Source organism: Prionailurus bengalensis, chromosome D4 (assembly GCF_016509475.1).
Source record: "Prionailurus bengalensis isolate Pbe53 chromosome D4, Fcat_Pben_1.1_paternal_pri, whole genome shotgun sequence".
Lineage (NCBI taxonomy): Eukaryota > Metazoa > Chordata > Mammalia > Carnivora > Felidae > Prionailurus > Prionailurus bengalensis.
In genome coordinates this window covers 90,513,215-90,536,338 of record NC_057359.1, presented here as the reverse complement: position 1 = coordinate 90,536,338, position 23,124 = coordinate 90,513,215, and the positions used below count along the sequence as shown (strand labels likewise).

Sequence of the window (23,124 nt, the reverse complement as noted above, 5' to 3'; positions counted from 1 at the left end):
GAGGAGGTTTCTAGACTTTGCTACAAACCATGTGAACCTGACAAAGTATGCACACAATATACAAACAATTCTGTTATTTATTTATTTTGAATAAAAAAGTGGCCAAGATAATACTGCGGCTCTGCATACAAAACACCACACGTTCGAGGTCGTTCCACATTTACAAAACTGCCGTTATGTACAGCACCGGATATTCACAGCAACTTTACTAGAAGCACACGAGCAACCGAGGGGCGTCCAAAGTGGGAAAAAGCTAAAAACCACCCATCTCTCATTAACTGGAAAGCCGGCCAACCAGCTGGCCGGTAAAGGAAACGAGTACCTGTTAGGTTTTCCTTCTTCGGCAGGGACTAAAGAAAGACTGCCCCGCAGGGCTGTACGCCGACAACACACCCTCCACAACCTCCTCTTTGTTTTTTTCTCCGCTCTTCTCCACTTCAAACTTGTCCCAGCAACCTTTGCCCTAGTATTAAAGAAAGGCTCAGGACACTGGGATGTGAGCTTCAGGAAAAGGCGGCGAGCGAGTGCTGATGATGTGGCGTGGCCTGGTTCAACCCAGGAAGCCCAGTTCGAACCCAGGCGGGACTCTGGCCCTCTTCGGGTCGGCAGTCTTTGCAGTTTTGAACGCGCTGGAAAAAGGGAACCATGCTCCGTCTTGAAGGTGGCAGGAAGTGACTCATTCTACGCATCAGGAGCACCTACTCCGTGCAAGGCACTTGGCATTAGGTGCCGCAGGAACTACCAAGATGAGGCAGACAGTCCCTGCCCTTGAGGAGCTTACAATCTAATCATGAACACTATGTACATATATACAGTGCAGAGAAGCAACCAATTTTTCTGGATGCGGGGTATTCCAGGCCAGAGGTGTTCCTGTTCTTAAAGTTTCCTTTAAATGCCAAAAGTCAAAACCACACCACCCAACCAGATGGTAAGCACTGAGAAACTCTCTCTCTCTAACCTTAAGATTTTAGATGCCTGTTCTTTTCATTAAAAAAAAAAAAAGAAAAAAAAAAAAAGTCCTATGTGAACATACATATAATTCAAAGCTGAGCACGAAGATTAGCACAGGCATTGGGTAAACATAAACTATGTATCACTATACACAACACACTAATTTTTCTATGCGGTCTTGTTTCTGTATAAACAGGTTTGATATTCATGTCCCTTTCGTAAAGTACAAATCTGAGTCAAAGTCCTGAAGAAGCCATAATAACCCATCTTTGCTTTTAATTTTGCATTAGCACCCAGACCAAAGCGCGCGACACCCCAGCAGTCTGGTCGCCAAACGTAAAACCGATAAAGCACGAAAGCGTCTCGTAGCCATTTTGCCACCTCTTCCGGGGTCCAGCCTGACCACCTTACGGGATCTTTCTGCGAGAGTAACGGGATGTCGTGATGGCGAGGGAAGCAGATTTTTACCATGGAAACAAACAAGATTTAGAGTGCCGAACTTTAAATGAACCTCCCCGGCCCGGTTACGGCAGCTCACCTGGACGGGCTCCGCCTGTACCGCGTCGGGAGGCGGGCATCATCTTGCCTCCTTCTCAGCTCCCGCCCAGCCTGGAGCGAATGGCACCGCCGTGTGGGCCATCTGAACAATCCTGCCCTGAACGAACTCATTCACCGACTGGGACCTCAGGCTGTATATTAAGACCCGCCCACCCCGAGTATAATTATAAGTCAAAAAAAAAAAAGCAAGGTAAGAAAACCTGAGTCACCTAATCAGATAAAGACACGGGGGGAGAAGCAGTCCCATTCTAAAAGGAATAACTTCTTTATAGGATATTTTTTTTAACAGCCATTCGCCCCTTAAATTGATTGGCTGAAACACAGCAAGTTTTCAGAAGCAGCCCTGCTCTAACACAGAGTACATTGGCAGAGGGAGGCCGCAGCCTGCCTACCAGCCTCAGCCTGGCTAGAAGGCTTGATACTGATCTACAGCAGCACCTGGGAAACGAGTGCCCGGTCTTCTGAAAAACCCCGTTGTTTCATCAGGACAGTGACGCTATAGTATTTCAGACCATTAGGAACAACTCTGTATTTTGCAAATTTGACTTAATTCCACTTAAGGACAGTCAGATTTCACATGCTCTGTAATCACTTAAAAAGTTTCTTTTAACGTTTTTTATTTTGAGAGAGAGAGAGAGGAAGAGACAGAGAGCGGGGAAGGGAAAGAGCGGGAGACAGAATCCCAAGCAGGCTCTGCACTGTCGGTACAGGGCCCGATGTGGGGCTCAATCCTATGAACCATCAGATCATGGCCCGAGCAGAAATCAGAGAGCTGGACACTAAACCGACTGAGCCACCCAGGCGCCCCTGGGATCACTTTAAATAGCAGGTATCATCTTGGCAAGCGTGAAGATCATAACTCCGCAAACCTTTCTTAGCCTCAAGAAAGAGCAGTTTGAAGTTTAATAACTATCAGACCTGAGACACACACCTACTCCGCTTGAAGCTGTGCATGCTTCCACTAACGACTAACATGAAAACAAGTCACCGCAGTTAGATCTTTTAGAGGCACCCGTAAAACCGACAACCTTGAGGGACGAGGTCAGATTCTTGAGACACGCTGGAGCCTCACCGAACTGTGCAACTCCACGGACACACAGAAAGGGAGCGTGTGAGCAGAAAGGCGTGTTCGTGATTGATCACGGGAGCCACGGGGACGCCCTCAAGGGTCCACGGGGGGCTAACATTAAGACATTCATTCATTTCTCTGCCTATTGGCTGTTTTCACCGCCCAATCTCTTTAAAAAAGAAACAAAAAAACAAAAAAGGGCAGAATATACCTTTCCCTTAGAAAAACTTAGGCCGACTGACTTCTCATACAACCCGTCCGGCTTGGCGTCACCAGAAGTTCTGCTTGTCAGGACAATGCTGGCTTGGGGAGGGGGGTGGGTAGAGTAAGGAGCTAACATTTAGCAGACTCTACCCCCAAAGCCCAGCCAGGAGCTGCTGAGCACTCTGCCACGGAAATAACCAAGAGTTTCGAAGAAAACCAGATACAGTTTACCAAGCTAACAACTAACACTGTTACCCTTAGAAAGAAGTCACTGTGTGATGCCGTCTCTCCTGGGAAGGGAGACCTACCGTGTGATTTAATTTGCACAGATTTTATCACTGATCTGTCGTTCTTCCAAGCATGAAATCTGCTAGCTCTGGACGTGTCCTAAAGCTGAGAAAACCAGAGGAAGGGAAATCAAGAGGAAGGACAGGCAAGAGACAGGAATCAGGAGCAAGAAGGCTCTGGACCTGGACCGGTGGCGTTAATTCCTGCGGTAAAGTCACTAAACTCGGAAGCGGTTTGACTGTTGCAAGCGGAGCAGGTGTTCCTTAAAACTCCCCGTGACAAGCACCAATAACCACCAACTTCTGCTTCTTAGCTGATAGCGTTCTAGTTACAACAGAATATATTTTAATATTCCATTACTACCCTTTAACATTCCATTCACCTGATTAACCCGCGACACTCGCTAACAGGTCCAACCCGCACGTTTCAACATTAACATTCCCAAAAACTTCTTAGAGAGAGGCAGAAAAATGTCACGCTCAACCACACGCTTCGCCAGTGGTTCTAATAAGTCCTGACACTGAAAAATAATTGGTAGTTCTGGCAGATATAATAGTAGGTCGAGGCTGCTTGAAGTCTGGGTGGTGGACACGTGAGGATTTCAGAATGAATCCCGAGCATAACAAGCTATCAATTTCTTATCTAGAGTAATGGGGACAAATTAACCCCGGGCGGAAAGAGCGCGATCCAGGTGTGGCTACCAGACTCCCGAATGCAACGTGGTGTAGCTGAAAAGGCCTAATTGCACACAGTCTTCGCCCCCGTGCTCCCAAGCAGCGCGACACCGTGGCTTCTACCGCTTCTGAAACGGTTGTTACAGTGACAGCCGAGAGAAACTCAGAATCCACTAACCAGATCAGGCAGATGTGAGGAAGCACGGAGGGCATGACAAGTTTAAGCCGCCAGAGACAATGAGCCGGAAGATTCCAGGGGTCACCCCTGCGTTCCCAAGGTCCCACTGACCGGCGCTCTGTCATCAGGTGCTCTGACTCTTTGTGAAGTCGGAAGCGGACCGCGTTTGTGATGCCGCCACGAGCTCACGCCAGCCTCCGTGGCTGAGGGGGTGGGGCTGGAAGAGGGGGAGACCGCCCGGCTCCACGCAGAAACGCGGGCCGAGCAGGGGTCGGGTGGGTTTCAGAATCTGAAGAATGCCCCCAGGCCTAGTCCCGCGCAGAGACAAGCCAGGTTCTAGCCCAACAGTTGCCATGTTTATTCCTACATAGACATACAAAATAATTTGGGAGACCCTTCTAGTTAGCTCCCAAGAGTTAAATTCCCCCCAAATGTACAACTGTTTTAAATGAAAACTTAATGTAAGTTTTAAATGGCAGCAGCACAGAAGTCCCCAACCGGAACAAATTGAACACTGACCCTGGTTGGAACCAAAAATATGCGAGACTAAGCATCCCATGATTATGAAAACTGCAATAATTCCTTGACGTGGTCTCAATTTTTACCCTCCTATTTGCTGTCATGTCCAACAGCTACAGGCACAAACGACCACGGCCACACCGCCTTCTGAGCTGCGTCACCCACCCATGACCTTAATGCCGCCCGATTCTTTCCTGAAAACCAACTTAACGTGCCAGACGCTGGCATCTGGATCAACACTATTCTTGAAGTCACCAAGAGGAGAAGGATCAGAAGACTCCAGAAAATACAGATTTGAACACAGGAGACAAAGCAAGATTAGAACAGGAAACCAAAGACATTTCAAAGCAGACCGGAAGCGCCTCTGAAGGGCTCCTGGCTCTCGACACGGGAGCGGAGGGGCAAGAATGCAGTGGTGTGGGGGGCGTCCGGGGGCATCTCGTCCAAACAGCAAGCGTTTCTGAAGCGGGGCCAAGATGTCTTTCTCTGAGCGATCACAAGAAAGGCAGGAATAAATGTCACAACGAAGGCCAGACAGCATGGGACAGAAGTGGCAATTTCACATTTTGTATTTCCTATCCAACTTCCCAGAAATACGCACCATCTCGAGCTGTGGGCATCGCAGTCCTGTTGAATAGCACCAATCCCTAGGACACTTACTTTGTAATCTGGCAACACTGTCATTCCTGAATGTCCATCTTTAGTTTTGGACTTTAAGGCCAATTGATGTCTAACAGCTCCTCTTAACAGCCCAGAGGAAAATACCAGTATTACAAATACCAAGGACCTTTATACTGAGGAGAAAGTCCCAGGCTCCCGTCAACTGAGCCGCACACACCTGTGGCACCAGAGCACGTCTGGGCTGCCCACTGCTTTCTGGAAGTTTCCTGGAAGTCTTTAGATGGACTGCACGTTCTCATACTGGATATAAATGAAATGTCTGGACATGTCAACATTAAAAACACTCCAAGTCTTAAGGAGAAAATATTCTTTTTCTTCTACGTACAAAAATCTCACGTAGGCTGTGACAGTCAGTCTGAAGCAGGGAGGTGTCACGGGTGAACGGGAATACCAGATGTCCTTTACACATTAAGGACAAAGGACAGGAAACCTGCTAACGTGGGAGCTCACTAAAAATAAGTCACAATTATTAACTTAGGAGAATCACCTGATCTTTTGACACATTAAAGCCAACTTTAGTCTTGGCTTCAACCTCTTAAAAATCCAGTTCTATGAGAATGGTTTCCATATGCATGAGAAACAGGAATCCTCGGGATACAGACCTGTGGCTGTTTGTTCGGAACAAAGCATCAGGACCCTGTGCTGTTTCCGACACTTTTAACGTGTGCCGGAATACCGCGTACCATGCACCGCGCGCTTAAGCTCTCTGGAGCAGCGGCTCGGCACCAAGGCAAGCGTTAAGCCCAACTTGGTCCAGCGAGGCCCTTACCCCAACTCTCTAGAAGAGATCGTTCTGTTCCCAGAGATGATAGGGCATTCTTGTGGTTCAGACCGCTTCAGTCAAAACACTTGAAAAATAAGTGTTCCTCACTGGGTGGGGAGGCGGGGGGCTAATGTTCATCTCAGAATGACTTAAAATCTCTGCATTCAGTTGTTTCAAAGAAATCCCTTAGTCCCCGGAGACAGAGAGCGTGCTTCAGAAATGAGTTCCCAGGGCCCTATCTACACTCCTGGAGAGAGCCTCGCCACCCGAAGGCGGGGATCAGCCAGCGCGTCCTACGTCTTCAGGCCAGAGGGCATTTTCTGTAACAGAGTATGTGCCCTTCCCATCTTCCCACCGCTGACGTTCAGAAGACGGGAGAATCGCAGAAAGGGCAAGGGCTTTGCAGTAACCTCTTAATCCAGTCAGGATCTGCAAAGGAAGACAAGCGGCATTGAGTGTCGGCTTCGGAGCGGGTGGGCTGAGGCCTGGCCGGACAGCGTGAACGCACGAGAGGCCTGGTCCCGGCTCTGCGTCCTCAGAGCACCTCGCGCCAACATCCTAGACCAGCTGGACTAGATCTGTGCTCCCCAAAGCTAAGTGTGCGATGAAATTTTCATCCCTCTATGATGGAACAGGAAGAGAAGGGTAATGAATAATGATTCATACAGCTGAACTTATTCAGTTCAAGGACGGGGACTGTACTTTGTTCTGGGAACATAGCCTTAGTACACTGTTAATGCTAAAATTTTTTTTAATGTTTATTTATCTTTGAGAGAGAGAGAGAGAAAGGGAGAGAGAGAGAAAGAGCACACAAGCAAGGGAGGGGCAGAGAGAGAGGGAGACACAGAATCTGAAGCAGGTTCCAGGCTCCGAGCTATCAGTCAGCACAGAGACCGATCCGGGACTTGAACTCATAAACCTCAAGATCATGACCTGAGCTGAAGTCGGACACTTAAATGACTGAGCCACCCAGATGCCCCTAAGATATCCTTTTATAAAATTACAGTAATGGTATTTTTTTTAAATGTATTACTTGGAAAAAAGCATGACCACACTGGCTCAACACCGTCTCCCCCTTTAAAAACTCCCCTAATCTGTAAGTGCTTTATTGTACGACTGCTCTCCAGACCCACAGATTCTCATTCTTCCTAAAGCTGTATGTAGCTCAACTCAAGGTCAATTTGGCAGGTGGATTCGTTTCTTTGATTTGTCTCAATCTTTTCCTGATTTCCTGTCTAAACATACCAATTCTCAACTGCAGTGAGTGCTTAAAGTTCCCTCTAATTTGTTTCAAAATAACGCAGTAAGAGGAGGAAAGCGAATGGGGGACTACAGATGAAAGAACAAAAAGCCACGAGCTGGGGTGCCTGGGGGGCTCAGTCGGTTAAGCGTCCCACTCTTGATTTGGGTTCAGGTCACGATCTCCCGGTCTGTGAGATCGAGCCCCGCATCGGGCTCTGTGCTGACAGTGTGGAGCCTTGCTTGGGATCCTCCCTCTCTGCACCTCCCTCGCTCACACTTTCTCTGTCTCAAAATAAATAAACATCAAAAAAAAAAAAAAAAAAAGGCATGAGCTGACAATTTCTGAATGATGGCTACATGAGGATTTATTATACTCTCTACTTTTGTATGTGGCTACATTTTCCACAGTTGTTCCATAGTAACAACTTAAAAAGAACACAAGCTGCCAGCACACCAACTTCTCAGAATGAGACGTTAGCCAGTTTGGAGTAAAAATCAAGAAAAAGGGCATAGTTTTGTGGAGAATGTTTTGTTTTAGTTCATCGAGACCACAAATTTCCCCCAAACATGTAGATAATTATATACGCTTATGTCTAGTTAGCCTTTTTGGTTAGAGTGCGATGTGATGTGAATGAGCTTTGGGTCATGAATCTGACGTTCGTGTGACTATTTAAGTCACTGATTCCTTGCCCGCCTCTATGATCTTACTTCCAACTCATCATCTCAGAAATGTGGGCTTTGTCACCGGGCCCATCAGGAAAGAGAATACAGGCTAACCAGGAAAATCCCGTCATGGCTTTTAGAAGGATGAGTCCAAGCACACACCGAATATTCTGGCTTAGCACTGCTGTCTCCGTATACCTCATCATTTGTAGAATCTCCATCCAAATATAATCGACACGTGCCATCTAACACAAGCTCTGACGTTTTTCTGAATGAATGATTCGTTTGCAGTAACGGAACAGCAAACTGCAGCCCTGCTCACATGCCAACGTGCAGTAACTATATCCTTCCACACGACATATTCCAGTTCTCATTTTTCCATTAGTTGTGGTTTCATGATAAGACTGCAAAGAGCAGAATGAGCCTGCTGACGGTCCCTAGTGGCCTAAGATCCTGCAGGGCGGAGCCTGACCCGAGCTGAGCCAGTGCCACCCTCCCAAGGCCGGGCAAGCACTCACCTTCTGGAGCTGGGTGGCGGGCGATGCTGTCGTGGAGCAAACACCTTCTGTAGATCAGACTCTGGCAGGACTGGTAGGTTAAGAAGCACCTGAGAGAACACAGACTGGATCGTCAGGAGCAACTCGCCACACAGTTCCCGTAAAACCATCCGCTAACCAAGTGAAGCACGGAAACGGCGCTCACGCGCATGGCAACAGGGTGGCCCTCTGCACACCTGCGCTGCCCCACCCTTAGTGAGGGTCCCCGCTCAGGGGCAGGTTGCTGAGCCAAGACATACAAAGCTTCCAGTCCAGTCGCTGCCACTTCTTGTTGGCCATTTGCGTCACTGGGAAAGCGTTTACTCTGTCCATACCTGTCCATATTTTGAATTTCTGACATGTTAAAAAAGACGATCAGGTATCATATGGCAAATTATTCTTGTATGTGATTTTGAAGATTAGATCTAAGCACTGTGTTTAAGGATGTGACAGTACAATGGGGAAAACCTGAAAGGTACAGAAGACAAAGTCAATGGTGCAGACAGACGGGACGTGAAGAGACGTCCCCAGGTTCGGCCCTGTCCTGTGACCACTCGCTAAACACCCATCAGGACCAGGCTACAAAGGGCAGGCGGAATGGGTACCTACCAAGGACCAGGCATTGTTCTAGGAACAGCTGTGGACACAAAACTCCCCGTCCTCATGGAGCTTTGTATCCCAGGGGAGAGGGAGAAACAAACAGTAAACATCTATGAAGAGGCGGTGACTGCTAGGGAGGACAGCAAGGCAAGGAAGAGCGACAGGAAAACCAGGAGGCAGGGGACGCCAGCAGGGGTTACGGCTCCAGGTAGCGTGGCCAGGAAAGAGGCCGAACCGAGAAAGGAACGCCTGAGGAAGCCACGCGGACACTGGTCAGAAGAGCATTGCCAGGCAGCGAGAATGGCAGTGCAGACATCCCGGAGGAGGAGGGGTGCCTTGTGTACCTGAGGAGCGCTGAGGCCAGTGGGCTGGAGTGAAGCAAGCGAGGCGGAGAAGCACAGGAGAGGAGGTCAGAGAGGGGATGGGGGCCAGGCTGTGCAGTCTTGGTCACTAAAGGGGTTTTGGTGTTTACTCATCCCAAATGGGCAGCCTCTGGAGAGTTCTGAGCGGAGAGAGGGGTGACATGAACGGATGAAGTCTTAGTAGGATCACAATCATGGCCACACTGACGACAGACCGGAGGGCATGGGAGGAGGCGGGGACACCTGCTGGGAGATAACTACGTCACCCCGGCAAGGGAGGATGGTGTCTTCACCAGGACTGGGGAGGCGGAGGCGGTGAGAACAGGCTGGATGCAAACTGGAAACGCCTGTTAAACGTCCAAACACAGACACTGCACAGGTGGTCGGACACGAAAGTCTGGCTTTCGGGGGAGAGATTCAGGCTAAAGCTCTCCGTTTAAGTCACCCGCGGACAGGTGGTGTGTGACCGCCAGGGAAGTGCTGACAAAGGAGAAGCAGGTCCAGGATGGATCTCCAGGGGACGAAGCAGAATCAGCAAAGACAACAAGAACGAAGCGTCAGAGGCCGGAAGGAAACCAGGGAGGATGGCGTCCAGGAAGCCGGGAGACGCGGGCGCTTCAAGGAGCAAGCCGGGGAGTGACGCCCGGTGTCGAACGCGGCTCACGGGTCTGTCGGGTTTGAGCACGCCAAGATGCCCTCTTCCAGTGAGAGCAGGAAGACTTCCACCTTTCAGTATAAAGTCGGACCCAAACGAGTGCACGACCTCTTTTACATTCCACTAACTTCAACAGATACTACTTTTGTAATACTTTACAATTTTAATGCTCCTTCAAAGGAAAACCGTATCGCCAAAATAAAGAAAGCCCTCTGTATGTCAGGCGGTAAAAACATGGTCTTTAGAGAGCGTCTGGCCTTAGTAAGACCGATGAAAAAAGTCTATGCCTGGCTTTTTGGTAGTGGCTTTTCTCCAACCGAGTGGCAGGGGCGACATGTTTTAGACACACTTTACCGCGCTCAGTGCGGCACAAACCTGGAAGAGGTGCACAAAGCAGGGGCTGGCTTACAATGGCTTACCGGAGCCAGATGTGGCCATTGGAGCAGACTGCCTGTTTGCGATCTGTGAAGGGCAAGATCTCTTTACACAAACTACAGTGCTCAGGGAAGGTCTGTTTGTTCATCTTCTTTGAGATGTGTCCAATCAGCACCTAATGAGACAAAGCAGTCGGCAATGTTTAGTGGGGTGAGTGTAAGACTTGTCAAAGAAAAAGCCTACTGACCCAGTGGAGGAAGGAAAACATATGCCGTATGGATGGGAGATGGGCGTTTCCACGCAGGCCGCTCATGGTGTCTGAACGTGACAAAGCCAGACCTTCTCCACGTGCTGACTAGCTGAGGAAACTCAATTCATTGAGGGACCCTCTGGTAACAGGGTGAATGCTAGCCACTAAAGAAAAAACTGTTCTGAAAATCAAAATCTTACCACTTGCCTTGTTATAGCAGCTTCTGAAACCAGGAATTCAGAGTTCTGTTAGAAGACAAAGTATTTAGCTATTCTTTATAATGACTTAAGAAGGGAAAGCATAAAGTCTACGGGTGAAGTATTCTGTGCAATGCTAACTTTGTAAGATTGTACAAACGTCCGTTCTTTAAGAGAGGCTTACAAAGTATAAGCAGGATTAAAAAATAATCATTTCCCTTTTGGACAGCCCCAAGACCCATGACCAATCTGATCCAGCAGCCTGCCATCTGTGACCCACTGGGCCCCCCTGCGGAGGGGCGGTGGGCCCCCCGTGGAGAGGTTGACAGCACAGGCTCTAGAGCTGGTCCCTATTTCGGCTTTTCTCTGCTTCATTAGGATCACAGCACAGGAAAAATCAAAGTCTAAAAAAAGGTATCTACTTCATTACTTTGTTGAAAAAAACCTTCACTGGCTACATCTTTTGCAGGCATGGATACAACGAGCCTTTAGAACTTCCTCGTCTTACTAGGAGGTAAGGTCCTTCAAGCTTTTTAATCCATTTACGCTTAAGTTCTGGCAGAAGAACTCACCTTCAGCCACTCACTAAAATTAGCTCACTGAAGTTCTGAAGGGTATCTTAACAGCTCCAAAGGGTGTCTGGCCTACTCAGTACGTAATTTACAAATCTAAAGCCCATTACCTTTTGGCTTTCTAGGTTTTTTAGCCTTAAGAATTCTAATTTTTGGTCCCTCATGCAGCGACAACCACCCCTCCCTTCTTTTCCGGACAGGTCAAACACGCGGACAGCGGTATGACAAAACCTACTCCGGACTCCTTCAGGAGAGACGCACTCCAGTTTTACACAAGGAAGAAGTGCTTCCACGTTTGTTCTCACTAGCCTTGATTGTGCAAGCCCAACTGTATTAGTGTAACTCCTACATTCCCAATGGGGGAGATACTGTTCCTTCCAAGGGGCAAATACTTATTCTTGGGAGGACAAGAATTCTTACCCTTTTTATGCATAAAGCACATTGATGTACGTAATCTGTATCAAAACACATGCACAATGTAGCTGTATTATTAGTAGGTTACAGGCAAGAACAATTAGGGGGAAAAATGCCTAAAAATGCTGGGGGTGGCGGGTGGCAGTGATAGTCTTAACTACACCAACATATCAGGCTGAGAATCTCAGAAACAATTTGTAATTACTAGATCAATGCGCTAGGTTTGAAAAGGTTCGTTTCATGTATATAGTGGGATTTTTTTAAGACATGAAATGTAGTGTTTATTTTTTTTTAATGCTTATTTACTCTTGAGAGAGAGAGAAACAGAGCTGGAGCAGGGGAGGGGCAGAGAGAGAGGGAGACACGGAATCCAAAGCAGGCTCCAGGCTCTGAGCTGTCAGCACAGAGCCGGATGTGGGGCTCGAACTTATGAGCCATGAGATGGTGACTTGAGTGGAAGTCGGACGCTCAACCGACTGAGCCCCCCGGGTGCCCTGAAATGTAGCGTTTCTAATCAAAACTCAGTTTTACCGATAACAGAGGTGCCATCTTCCCTCCTTTCCCCTGGCTCTGTTGGAAACACGTGACTATGCCAGTGGCTTCCTGTGCTCATTGCCCACCTGGACAATTACCTAAACTACGACCACCAACTTCCACCACGTACTTCCTAAAATGTTTTGTTAATCTTTCACCGACTCTTGTAACACTCCTGCTAGGTCCAGAAAACTTCCTCGCAATTCGCGATTGGGAGCACAGTGGAATACTTTTTAAGAGCGGACTTTCGGAGATGAAAAATCAGTTACGTGAACAGTACATTGTAACTACTCTTGAGATTTTACCGCAGATATCCTAGGCGTAATAATTTCGGGGTGGCTATGCACACTTTCCAACAAGAAAATGCAGCAAGGAGTTTGTGAGTGGTTTAACATTAGGCATGAAGATACCTGAATTTACTACCTTCGATTTTATTTTATTTAAGCTTATTTATTTATTTCGAGAGAAACCGTCCACGCAAGGGGCGCAGAGGGAGAGAGAAGATCCCAGGCAGGCTCCGTGCTGATGCGGGGTGTGAACTCACTAACCGTGAGATCATGACCTGAGCTGACATCAAGAGTCAGGTGCTTAACCGACTGAGCCACCCGGGTGCCCCTATTGCCTTCAATTTTAAGACTCTGGGCAGTGAGAAGAAGTGTCAGTCTTAAGAGTAAAAAGGAGCACGGGCTTTTGTAGTTCTGAATACGTTACTATAAAGTATATTCCTTGAAACAAAAGTTTTTCAGGATTTTAGGAGCTATTACTTCACAAAGAAAGGTTCCCTGATGTCAGGGTAACAATGAAGTCCACAAAGTCAAAGGGTTTCTTCTCTGCAGGAATTCCCAGAACCATCAAAAGGATAAGGTACCCTGGGAGCCTCTAAGAGGAGGACAGAATGTAACCCTATCGTTCTATCAGGGAACTTGAATTCTGTGGAATACGTTTCGGATAAGGCTCTAAGATGCTTCTAAACCAAAATAAAGATTAAGCCCAGTTTTTCTAAAAGTAAACATTATGAGTAATAATCTGCTTACTTGACATGCCCTTCTTGACTACATCAAAAGGCCTCGTCAAGTCTTCCCAAATGTGCGCAGTCCCTGTGCGGCCACCGCCGCCCCGTCTCCCAACCCCAGAACCTTCTGCAAACAGGGAGGGAAGCAAGCAGGGTGTCACATTTGCCCTGCTGTCACTGCCCAGCCACATACGACTCGCTAAACGAAGCCTCCTCCGGCTCATCCACAGCCGGGGGATCTCAGCCCGCAAACCTTGCTTATCCATCAGGCCGCGGTGGGAGGAAGCATCGAAATGTTTTCTTGTATGATTTGCAAATGTCCTCTGCATTAATCCACGTTTCCTATTTATTCTCCTGCACCTCACGCCAATCAACTCCTTACAAAATATCGAAGTCAAAGTTGGGCTAGGAATTGGTTTAGACCACTTCTCCCTCCTGCAGAAAGCAGACCTCTCACCGTTCTCCCGCTTCCGCTAGAAACACCTACCCGTGCCGTGCGGTCATCGTACTCCTCGTCAGACATCAGAAAGTTGCAGAGGCCCCTGGTGGGGATGCTCGTGTTCTCTGTGATCCAGGTGTGCAGGTACACTTCTCCTAAGACCCGCTTCATGTGCTCCCTGGTCAAGTGCATTTCCACGCCTTCGATCTTCCCTTGGATCTCCAGGAGCTTCTCTTCCATCGGCTCCCGGCCCCCGGCGTCTCCAGATGGGGTCAGCGAGTCGTCGATGGGGTCCTCGGGATCGCCCTCTCTGCTCCTCTCCTGAAGGCCCTGCCTACTGGCCTGTCTGGAAGTGCCTTCCTCTTGTTCCTCCTCGGCATTGCCCATCCCAGGGGAGTCAACGAGTAAGATTTTGGAGTCCTCGTGGGACGGTTTCCATAATGCTTCTGAAGGGGTTTTCTGCATCGACTGATACAAAATCCTCAAGAGGAACAGTTTGAAACGCCAAAAATACGTGGCCCCACTGCTTTCGATCTTTTTCTCCAAAGCTTCTTGTAAAAACTGCGGGATGTGTTTATCTTTTAAAATCTTCCAGCGAACCAGATCTATTAAATCAACCTGCTTGAAGAGATTCTGAACGGAAGACTCCAGGAGCTGAGCAGCTGCCTCTTCAAAGGTTTTGAGAGTAACGAACTGGACCTGGTAGTTTTTGTTAACGGGGTGGAGGCCGTTGACCATGCCCTCGGTCGTAATGACGGCCAGGTACGCGCCGCAGGGGCTCACCGCTATCCCGTGCGTCCTCACGGAGCCAAACACATCCGAGAGTTTAATTAGCTGGTGTTCAAACTTTAACGCCACATCTGTGAAAATGGGAATCAGCTGCCTCACCTTCCCGTCACTGGAACAAGTATACACCGTCCCGTTCTGCTTGTCCGCAGTCATGGAGACGATCGGCAGCGAGTGAAGGCCTGTGACGTGGGAGTTGTGAACGTTGAGGCCTGCTTTGGAGATCAGAAGAAGACACCAGAACACATAGGATCCTCTTGCTGCCACCACCAAGCTACAACTGCACTTCTGGTAAGGGTGATAGAGCGGGACACATTTAATGCTGTGCACCGGCAACTGGTCCATCTCCTTCCACAAGACAACAGGCTGCCTTAGAGTGAAATAGCCTTTAACTGCTTTGAGATTGACGGGCAGGATTTTCACAGGTCCAAAAGCACTCCCCACGATAAGGCCGCTCATTTTCCGATTATTGTGCTCATATTCCCACCAAAACAAAACACTGGGAGAGCTGATTCCGGACTCGATCGTGTTGCACGAAGAGATGGACTCCTTCCCTACAAAGGGCAACTGAAACTGCCACACGGCGATGTCGCCGTTCTCAAAGAGGACCGCCAGGAGCACGCTGCCTACGTCCCGGCACTCGTTGTTATGCTTGACCTGCTGAGTGGTGCAGATGCCCGACCACTCCATCCTGACCGGAGTCTGCATGCTGTGTCTCCTCTGAAACTCCGCGAAGTCCCCGAGATTCCCTTCCGGAGCCTCATTCTTAGAGAGTCTGTAACTGGTCTCGTAAAGACGTTCTCCGTAAATCTCTGTCAGATCGACCAGCTGGACCCACTGGAGTCTGTTGAGGTTAGCCTGGATGGTCAGGCGATTGTCCATGGTCAGCGCCGCCAAGAGGCACCTGCCATTTGCATCGCAACCCATGGGGGACCAGCTGGTGTATTTGAATCCCCTCATCGGTGGCAAAGCTTTCCCCTCAGGGTTGAACACCCTATCCAACATGAAAGTCTGACTGACTGTGGGGTCTTTCGAGGTGGCAAACTTCTCCTTACACTCAGCAACTTCTGCTTTAGAGCCAACCTGAAAATGAGAGATACAAAAACCATCAGATAAATATTTCACTCTAAGAGGAATATATCTACACTACTTAGGGTACCGAGTGATTCATCAGTGTCGACTAGGTCACGTTCGCATATACAGAATTTTGTATCAATTCTCTTAATTTTGAAAGACATACGTTTAAAAGATCAAGTGTGTGTCTGAAAGGGAGTACTTACTCAAGAAATAAAGACTTTTGTTTTAAGAGTCAGAATAAATGTTGCCATGATTCATAGCCTGGCTCCCACTTTCTTTTTAGAACTGCCATAAATAATGGCCATAACAGCAACGTACTTGATCTTTAAAGCATTTAGAGCACGCAGCTGAACTACTCACAAAACCATAAACACGTTACATACTCATGAAAACACATACCCATATACATCTTTGATACAATCGGATATTTGGGTTTTTACAATTTTTTTGTGATACAAACACCAGCTTTAGGTTCTATCCAAAATTTCATCCAGAAACTATGCCGAAAGCCAACTCCAACTGCTACATCCGCTGTTTCTATAGAATAATGTCCACTCTGGTTAGACTACTTGCCATTCCTTGAATATTCCGTCCTCTGCCTCCCTTGGCCCCTTGTCTGGAATGCTGTTTTCCTATCTAAATCCCATCCGTCCCACCAGATCTAATTCTCTCTCTGAAGCCTTCTGAGATCATTCTGGCTTTCACCCATCACTCCCTTCTCCGAGTTTGTGACATATATCAGTGGTGCTATTTATTTAGTGCTTAGCTGTTTGACTACAAGCTCTTAACAGAGATTTTAAAGGGACATTAAAGACAAAGGAAGAGATAAGTGACCAAAAGAGAGTGGTTCAGAGCCAGGAAGGCTAGAACAAAACGAAGCAGGAGTCAACTGAACTGTGCTTTCTATGGATATGTGAGGCAGGAAGAGGAAAGGACTTGACCCCACTGTCTTCAGGGAAATGGATCCAGAGAAAGAAAGAAGAATCTTTCAGATTTAGTGACAATCTCCTTTTACCTCGAGGCTGATCTTCAAATTGGAAAGGGTAGTTATTAGATGATTACAAAGGAATTCAAGCCTAAGACATATATAGACCTAATAAAAGTCACTTTAAATGAGTTTAAGTCCCCAAACCCAGAGGAATTACACTCCAGGACACAGGAAAAACTTGGAAGATGTTGCACTCCAAACCACTAACTAGTCCTCGGTAAAGTTTGAACTGGGAACGTGTCAGAAAACCAGAGTGCAATTAACAGTTTTAAAGTATCCCCTAAACAGTAAATGGGTAACAAAAATCGCAGACCATTCAGTCCGCTAGGGAATAAAACTCTTCAATTACTAACAAATAAAAGGTTTGTGTAGACAGAAGAAATCATTTGAAACCAGCACTGGATAACCAGAAAAATCTAATCTTATTTTCTGTCGAAACTGCTACATGACACAATAAATAAGCATAGAAAGGTAGATATCACGTTGTCCACCAAATGAATTAGACGACTAACTTTTCCTAAAGTGTGTTATGAACAACACCACCCCCTAAACTGTCCCTTGAAGTACGGCTGTGTGGCCAAGTCCTGGGAACGCTGTTTGCTACACAGCATCTCACTCTGAAGAGTCTCAGGAGCACGTTAGATGCCTTGGCCAAGGAGCTACTGAGAGCCTTACCTAGAGTTTTTGTTTTGTTTTTTTTTTTAATTTTTTTTAAATGTTTATTTATTTTTGAGACAGAGAGAGAGAGAGAGAGAGAGAGAGAGAGAAAGAGACAGACAGACAGAGCTCGAGAGGGGAAGGGCCAGAGAGGGAGACACAGAATCTGTAGCAGGCTCCAGGCTCCGAGCTGTCAGCACAGAGCCCGATGCGGGGCTGGAACCCACGAACCATGAGATCATGACCAGAGCTGAAGTCAGACGCTTAACCGACTGAGCCACCCGGGCGCCCCACTGTTTTATTTTTTTTTAAACAACAGAACTTTTTCTGGGTGATGTCCTCCTTTATTATCCTAAAGAATACTCTGGAATCATGATTTAGAAAGGCATTTATGGTAGCCTCTTGGATACATTTATGAACATGCTGGAGAAATGCAGACTGGAAACTCCAATTAAATGGAAGTGTAGCTGGCTAGCCTGTTGATAAAATAATGCTAATCAGAGCCCAGAGCTTTGTATGGGTAAATAAAATTTGAAATATGGCAGAATGAGGCACAACATAACGATTGAAAAATCTGTGCTGTGAGGCCAAGACTACCTGGGTTCAAATCCTGGCTCTATCACATAGCTTTGTGACCTTGCACAAATTGCTTAAAACTTCTGGCCCTAATTTTCTCATTTATAAATAGAGAACAATAATATGAGTCTCATAGAGTTAGGAAGTACAAATAAAGATGTAAAGCGCCTTTCTTTTTTTTTTTTTTTTGGTGATCAAGAGTCTCTACTGACTGGGGCAACGGGCGGCACAGTTAATCCTGACTCATGATCTCACAGTTGTGGGCATGGAATCTCTGTAAGATTCTCTCCCTCCCTCTCTCCGAATCAATCAATCAAAAGAATCTCTACTGACTGAGCCAATCAGATGCCCATAAAGCATCTACTAATAAATGCTCAATAAATGTTAGCTATGATGATGAAAAATACTCTCTCAGGATTAAGTGTAAATGAGACCTAATAAAAGGATGCAAAATGCAGAACAGATATAAAGTTGTCCACCAAATGAAGGGAAGATACAAAGTCATTCACAAACCTTGTAATACTGTAAGCTAAGCAATAATTGTTAGAATAGGTAGATTTGCTACAAATAAAAGCTACTAAAGAACTAAAAGTAAACAGCAGCAGACGATGAAATCAAAGCAACTCTTGGTCCCACTCACTGTAGGAAGAACTCTCGAGAGGAGAGAGAGCAGCTTGGTTCTCTACCAATGGAGAAAGCCCGTGCGGTTTTGTGTGTATGAGTTTGAATGAGTACGCTGCCCCTCCGAGGAAGTCTCCAACTCACAAAACCAGCCATCAAATTAAAACATGCAGCCAGATGCTCAAGGAACACACACCACAGAGAGGAGCCCAGCTCCCAGAGGACCACACCCAGCCAATCATTTAATTATATACCATCCTGTTCCCAGCTGGCCACTATTACTGCTAATAGCTAATTCCTTTGTAAGTACCTAATGAATAGAAATTCACTTGAAGTTACTCAACAGGAAGCTTCTTGAAGGCAAGAACAGGATTCCAAAGACAGCCAATAGTTACTTAATGTGGAGTTAATAGTTTCCCATACTCGTAAGGATTCATACAGAATAAAATTAGTTATACAAACATTAGAATTTGCAATTGTATCCAAGTAGATGATGATTCACTGACTCAGCAGTCTAATGAGAAGAAAAATTGCAAATCGTTCTTTTTTTAAAGTTTGAGACAAAGACAGCAAGAGTGGGGGAAGGGGAGAGGGAGGGAGGGGGGAAGGGGGGAAGGAGGGAGAGGGAGAGGGAGAGAAAGAGAATCCCAAGCAAGCTCCACGCTGTCAGCACAGAGCCTGACACGAGGCTCAAACTTATGAAACTGCAAGATCGTGAAAACCAAGAGTCGGACGCTTAACCAACTGATCCACCCAGGCAGCCCGCAAATTATTCTTAAATCCCAGTTTTATTTTTTCAGATCATTCACTTCTAGCATTTTCCTTTATATCATACAACCTCAGTGCCCAGGACAGTAACTTGCAAATAGCAGGTAGTATTTGAACTATTATATAACTGCATATGTTCCTGAAAGAAATTCATAATCTAAATAAAGGGTCATAGAGCAAAAGGTCCAGAGTGGCTCAGCATCTAGCCTTGTAGCAGTGCCATACCTTAAACTGATCCAGGCTGCAGACTGGCCCACCTTTTGAATCAGAGCAAAGGCAAGCTGGACAGCACTGAGCAATTTAAATTTTTTTTTAATGTTTATTTTTGAGACAGAGGGACAGAGCATGACTGGGGGAGGGTCAGAGAGAGGGAGACACAGAATCCAAAGCAGGCTCCAAGCTCTGAGCTGTCAGCACAGAGCCTGACGCGGGGCTCGAACTCACAAACTGTGAGATCATGACCTGAGCTGAAGTCGGCCGCTGAACCGACTGAGCCACCCAGGCGCCCCAGCACTGAGCAATTTAAATCCTTAGGCACTGCCAATGGGTAGAGCCATCAAAGTACTGATACCAACTTCTTTAGAGTCCTACCATCATACCCCAGGGATTTACCCCCACAGAAGCCTCTTTCAGAATTTCAGGGACAACTCAGCATTCACTCACCAAATGGTCGTAGTCTAATAAGACTGCTGACGGATGGTTTGTGTGATGTGCATTCCAAAGAACAGTACAAGACGAGAAGACGTCACTAATTAACTTTGGACAACCCATCAATTACAAGAGGAACACTAAAGATTTGCTGTTACTTGTTAGACAGTTGTGCGACCAACGAGAGTCTAATTTTTATCAGAATATTCTGGATATCTTCATGTCCACAGCTACAGCGTTAATCCAGACCTGTATTCCTTCATACCTGTATGACCGCATTTATTACTTTAAGTACAGCATGTCGGGACCTGTACTAAGTGATTGTATGTGTGTGTGTGCATATATGTGTATCCATATATACATACGTACATAGATGTATTTAATTTAATCTGCCAAAAAGTCTAAACAACACAGGTTTTAGCAACCCCCTTGTTGAGAGTGTCCTATCTTGCTATTTTGTACCAAAGCCCAATCTCTCCACCTCTATCTTATACTGACCCCAACAATCATTTTCTTGGTTCTGGGCCCACCAGATTCATATTCCTGAACCATCCCAGGTCAGTCCATGTTTATGAAACCGTTACAGCCCTTCGGGCTTCTTAGAGTGAAGCCAACTTCTTCAGACCGTCAAAGTTCCCTAATGGGCTTCACCTCAATTTCCCTCCCTAGGAGAGCTCGGTCGACCAACCATTACTTACACAATTAAGTACGTGCACGACTTAATTATGTGTGTAAGATGGACAGCTCATTCTGTTGCTTGGAGGTCCCTCTCCCATGTTCCTCTTTTGAACCAAATCCTTCGTTCTTTCAGGACTGCTTCAGACTCACCAGCAGATAAAACTCCCTGATGTACGTGCCTCCCTATTTCTGCCACTCTTTAAATTCTCTCTGCTAAAGTATTCAATCTGTGTCACGCTGGACACACACACTTAAGGCTTTCTCTAGTTCATGTGCACATGAACATCCTTAGAAACAGTAGGGATGTACCTTTTAAAGCCCCTTTCTTCTGCCTCCCTCCCTGTTTCTCAATTTCACAGGAGTACCAGGGTCTACCTGATTTGTTTACACTCGAACCAATTTGTTTGTATCTTCTCCAAGATCTTACAGGGTTTAGTCATCCCAGTTTACCAATGATCTAACTCGATGACATGTTGTTTGCTTAAAACTTTCAAGTACGCTAAAAAAAAAAAAAAAAAAAAAAAAAAGTGGTGTGGGCTCCCTGCACCCTACCCACAGTGACTGATTCATATTTAAAATTGGTGATGCAGGGGCGCCCAGGTGGCTCAGTCGGTTAAGCATCTGACTGCGGCTCAGGTCATGATCTCGCAGTTTGTGGGTTCAAGCCCCGCGTCGGGCTCTGTGCTGACGGCTCAGAGCCTGGGGCCTGCTTCGGATTCTGTGTCTCCTTCTCTCTCTCTGCCCCTCCCCTGCTCATGCTCTGTTTCTCTGTCTCAAAAATAAATAAAATATTAAAAGTGTTTTCAATTGGTGGTGCACAGAAGGCTTCCAAACCCTGCATGCGAAAGTCACATAAACACATTCTCTGGGCACAGACACAGATACACAGTGCGTATCACTGTCTGTTATTACAGTAGTGCCTGTTCACAACTTGCCAAAGAACGTAAGCTCCATGAAGGCAGGGACCTTGTTTTGTACACAGCTTTATTTCCAGAACCTAGACAGCACTAGGGCGATACATGGTGCTATTCAAACACCTGCTGAATGAGGGAATACACGTTTTATAGATCACATCTAGGCATAAAGATCTATAAAGGAAACAGGGCAAGTTTTTGTACTTGAAACCACTAATGAACGATAAGATTTCCTATTCAGGGAATAAAAAAAAAAAAAAAAAAAAAAGGAAAAACAAATTGGAAAACAGTGATCTCCAAACAGTAAAACTTAGGAACCGGAAAGTTCTGAAGGCGAGCTTAGTTGCTATGAAGCTGAAAGCACTAAATCTACAGAGACCTTGAAGTTTAAGAACTGCATTTACTTCCAGAGGCTTTTCATGCTGCATCCCAAAGATGTTCAGCTGCAAAAAAAAAAAAAAAAACGAAAGTGCTCAGCGGCTCAAGGTGAGAAGGACCATCCATATAATAAAGTCGCTGAGACAGCCGAGACCCTGAAAAGGACCAAATTTTCTTCAGAGCTGAAGAGGCACCAGAGGAGGGCACGTCACCGTAAACAAAGCGAGCGGAGGGCCTCGGGGGAGTCGATTCCAGACAATAGGAGCAACTGTGGAGGCAAGGTCTGGGGTTGGGTCAAAGGGGGTGGAGTCTCAGAAAGCACCAGAGAGTAATCAGGGCCAGCAGTGGGGCAGACGCAGGGCCGCAGGCAGGACCTGGCTCGGAGGAGAGCTCCCGGGATACGAGAGTGTGTGTGGGAAGGGGGTGGGTGATCTGGAAAGCCGGGAGCAAACGGCCGCGAGGTTTTTTGTTTGTTTTTCAAAAACACGGCGACCCCGGCCACTCTGGATGCGACGAGGGGAATCCCCGGAATAGGCGCAGGCCGAGACTCCCCAGGGACCCGTAACGCGGCCGCGGGAGCGCGGCAGGAGGAGACCCCGGGGCTGGGGCCCAGGGGGCGACTTACTTTGAGGAGGCAGCTGTTGAGAGGAGCGGGCACCGAGGTGCGGTGGATAACCAGGTCCTGGCCCGGGTTGTGCACGTCGCAGATGAGCTCCAGCACGGCGATGCTGCGGGCCGTGGACACGGACACGCGGTGGTCCTCGGACCAGGCCAGCGGCTCTAAGCCGCTCACCGCGTACTGCAGCTTCACGGCCGGCTCCCGCCGAGTCACCAGGAAGCGGAACGCGGCACTGGGCCCGGGGGCCGCGTCTGCAGCCGGCTCCTTCCCGCCCGCCTCGCCGCCCCCCTCGCCCTCCTCCTCCTCGGGCGGCGCAGGCCCGTCGGCCGCGAGCCCCACCCGGGCCTTGTCAGCCGAGCTCATCTCCCCTCAAGTGCAGAGGCCGGATCCCGGGGCGCGCCAACCTCGCGCCGCCGTCCCGTTGCCGCCTCTTGCGCCGCCGCCGCCGCCGCCGCCGGCCCCCAGCGCCCTCCGCAGCGGCTTTCTCCCCTCAGGCCCGGAGCGCCGCCGAGCCAGGAAGGACCCCGCCGTTGCTAGGCGACCCAGCCCTGCCAGGTGGCCAAGGCGCTGCCTGTCTGGAAAGCGCGCCTCCTCGGCGGGCCGGACCGAGAAGCGCCCTGACTCGGCCGCAGTGGCCGAAGGGCAGGGAGCCTCGAGGGCAGCCGGGCCCCAGGCCCC

At 47.7% G+C, this 23,124-nt stretch overlaps 1 protein-coding gene across 3 annotated transcripts; it reads right to left on the bottom strand.

Moving 5' to 3' along the window:
* Positions 1-59: 59 nt before the first annotated feature.
* On the bottom strand, positions 60-22,955 carry GTF3C4 (general transcription factor IIIC subunit 4). Of its 3 annotated transcripts, XR_006294990.1 has the most exons (6): positions 22,453-22,924; positions 13,785-15,605; positions 10,363-10,493; positions 8,309-8,397; positions 5,280-6,314; positions 60-1,560 (listed from the first exon to the last, which is right to left on the bottom strand). XR_006294990.1 is itself a non-coding variant. In XM_043565789.1 (5 exons), exons 1-5 carry the CDS (start codon positions 22,807-22,809, stop codon positions 6,250-6,252), a joined length of 2,463 nt encoding a protein of 820 aa, XP_043421724.1. In that variant the 5' UTR covers positions 22,810-22,955; the 3' UTR covers positions 60-6,249. The 3 variants fall into 3 exon arrangements, 2 of the variants coding, with proteins under 2 accessions (XP_043421724.1, XP_043421725.1); XM_043565789.1 differs by having other exon boundaries at positions 60-6,314; positions 22,453-22,955; XM_043565790.1 differs by lacking the exon at positions 5,280-6,314 and having other exon boundaries at positions 22,453-22,925.
* Positions 22,956-23,124: the final 169 nt, after the last annotated feature.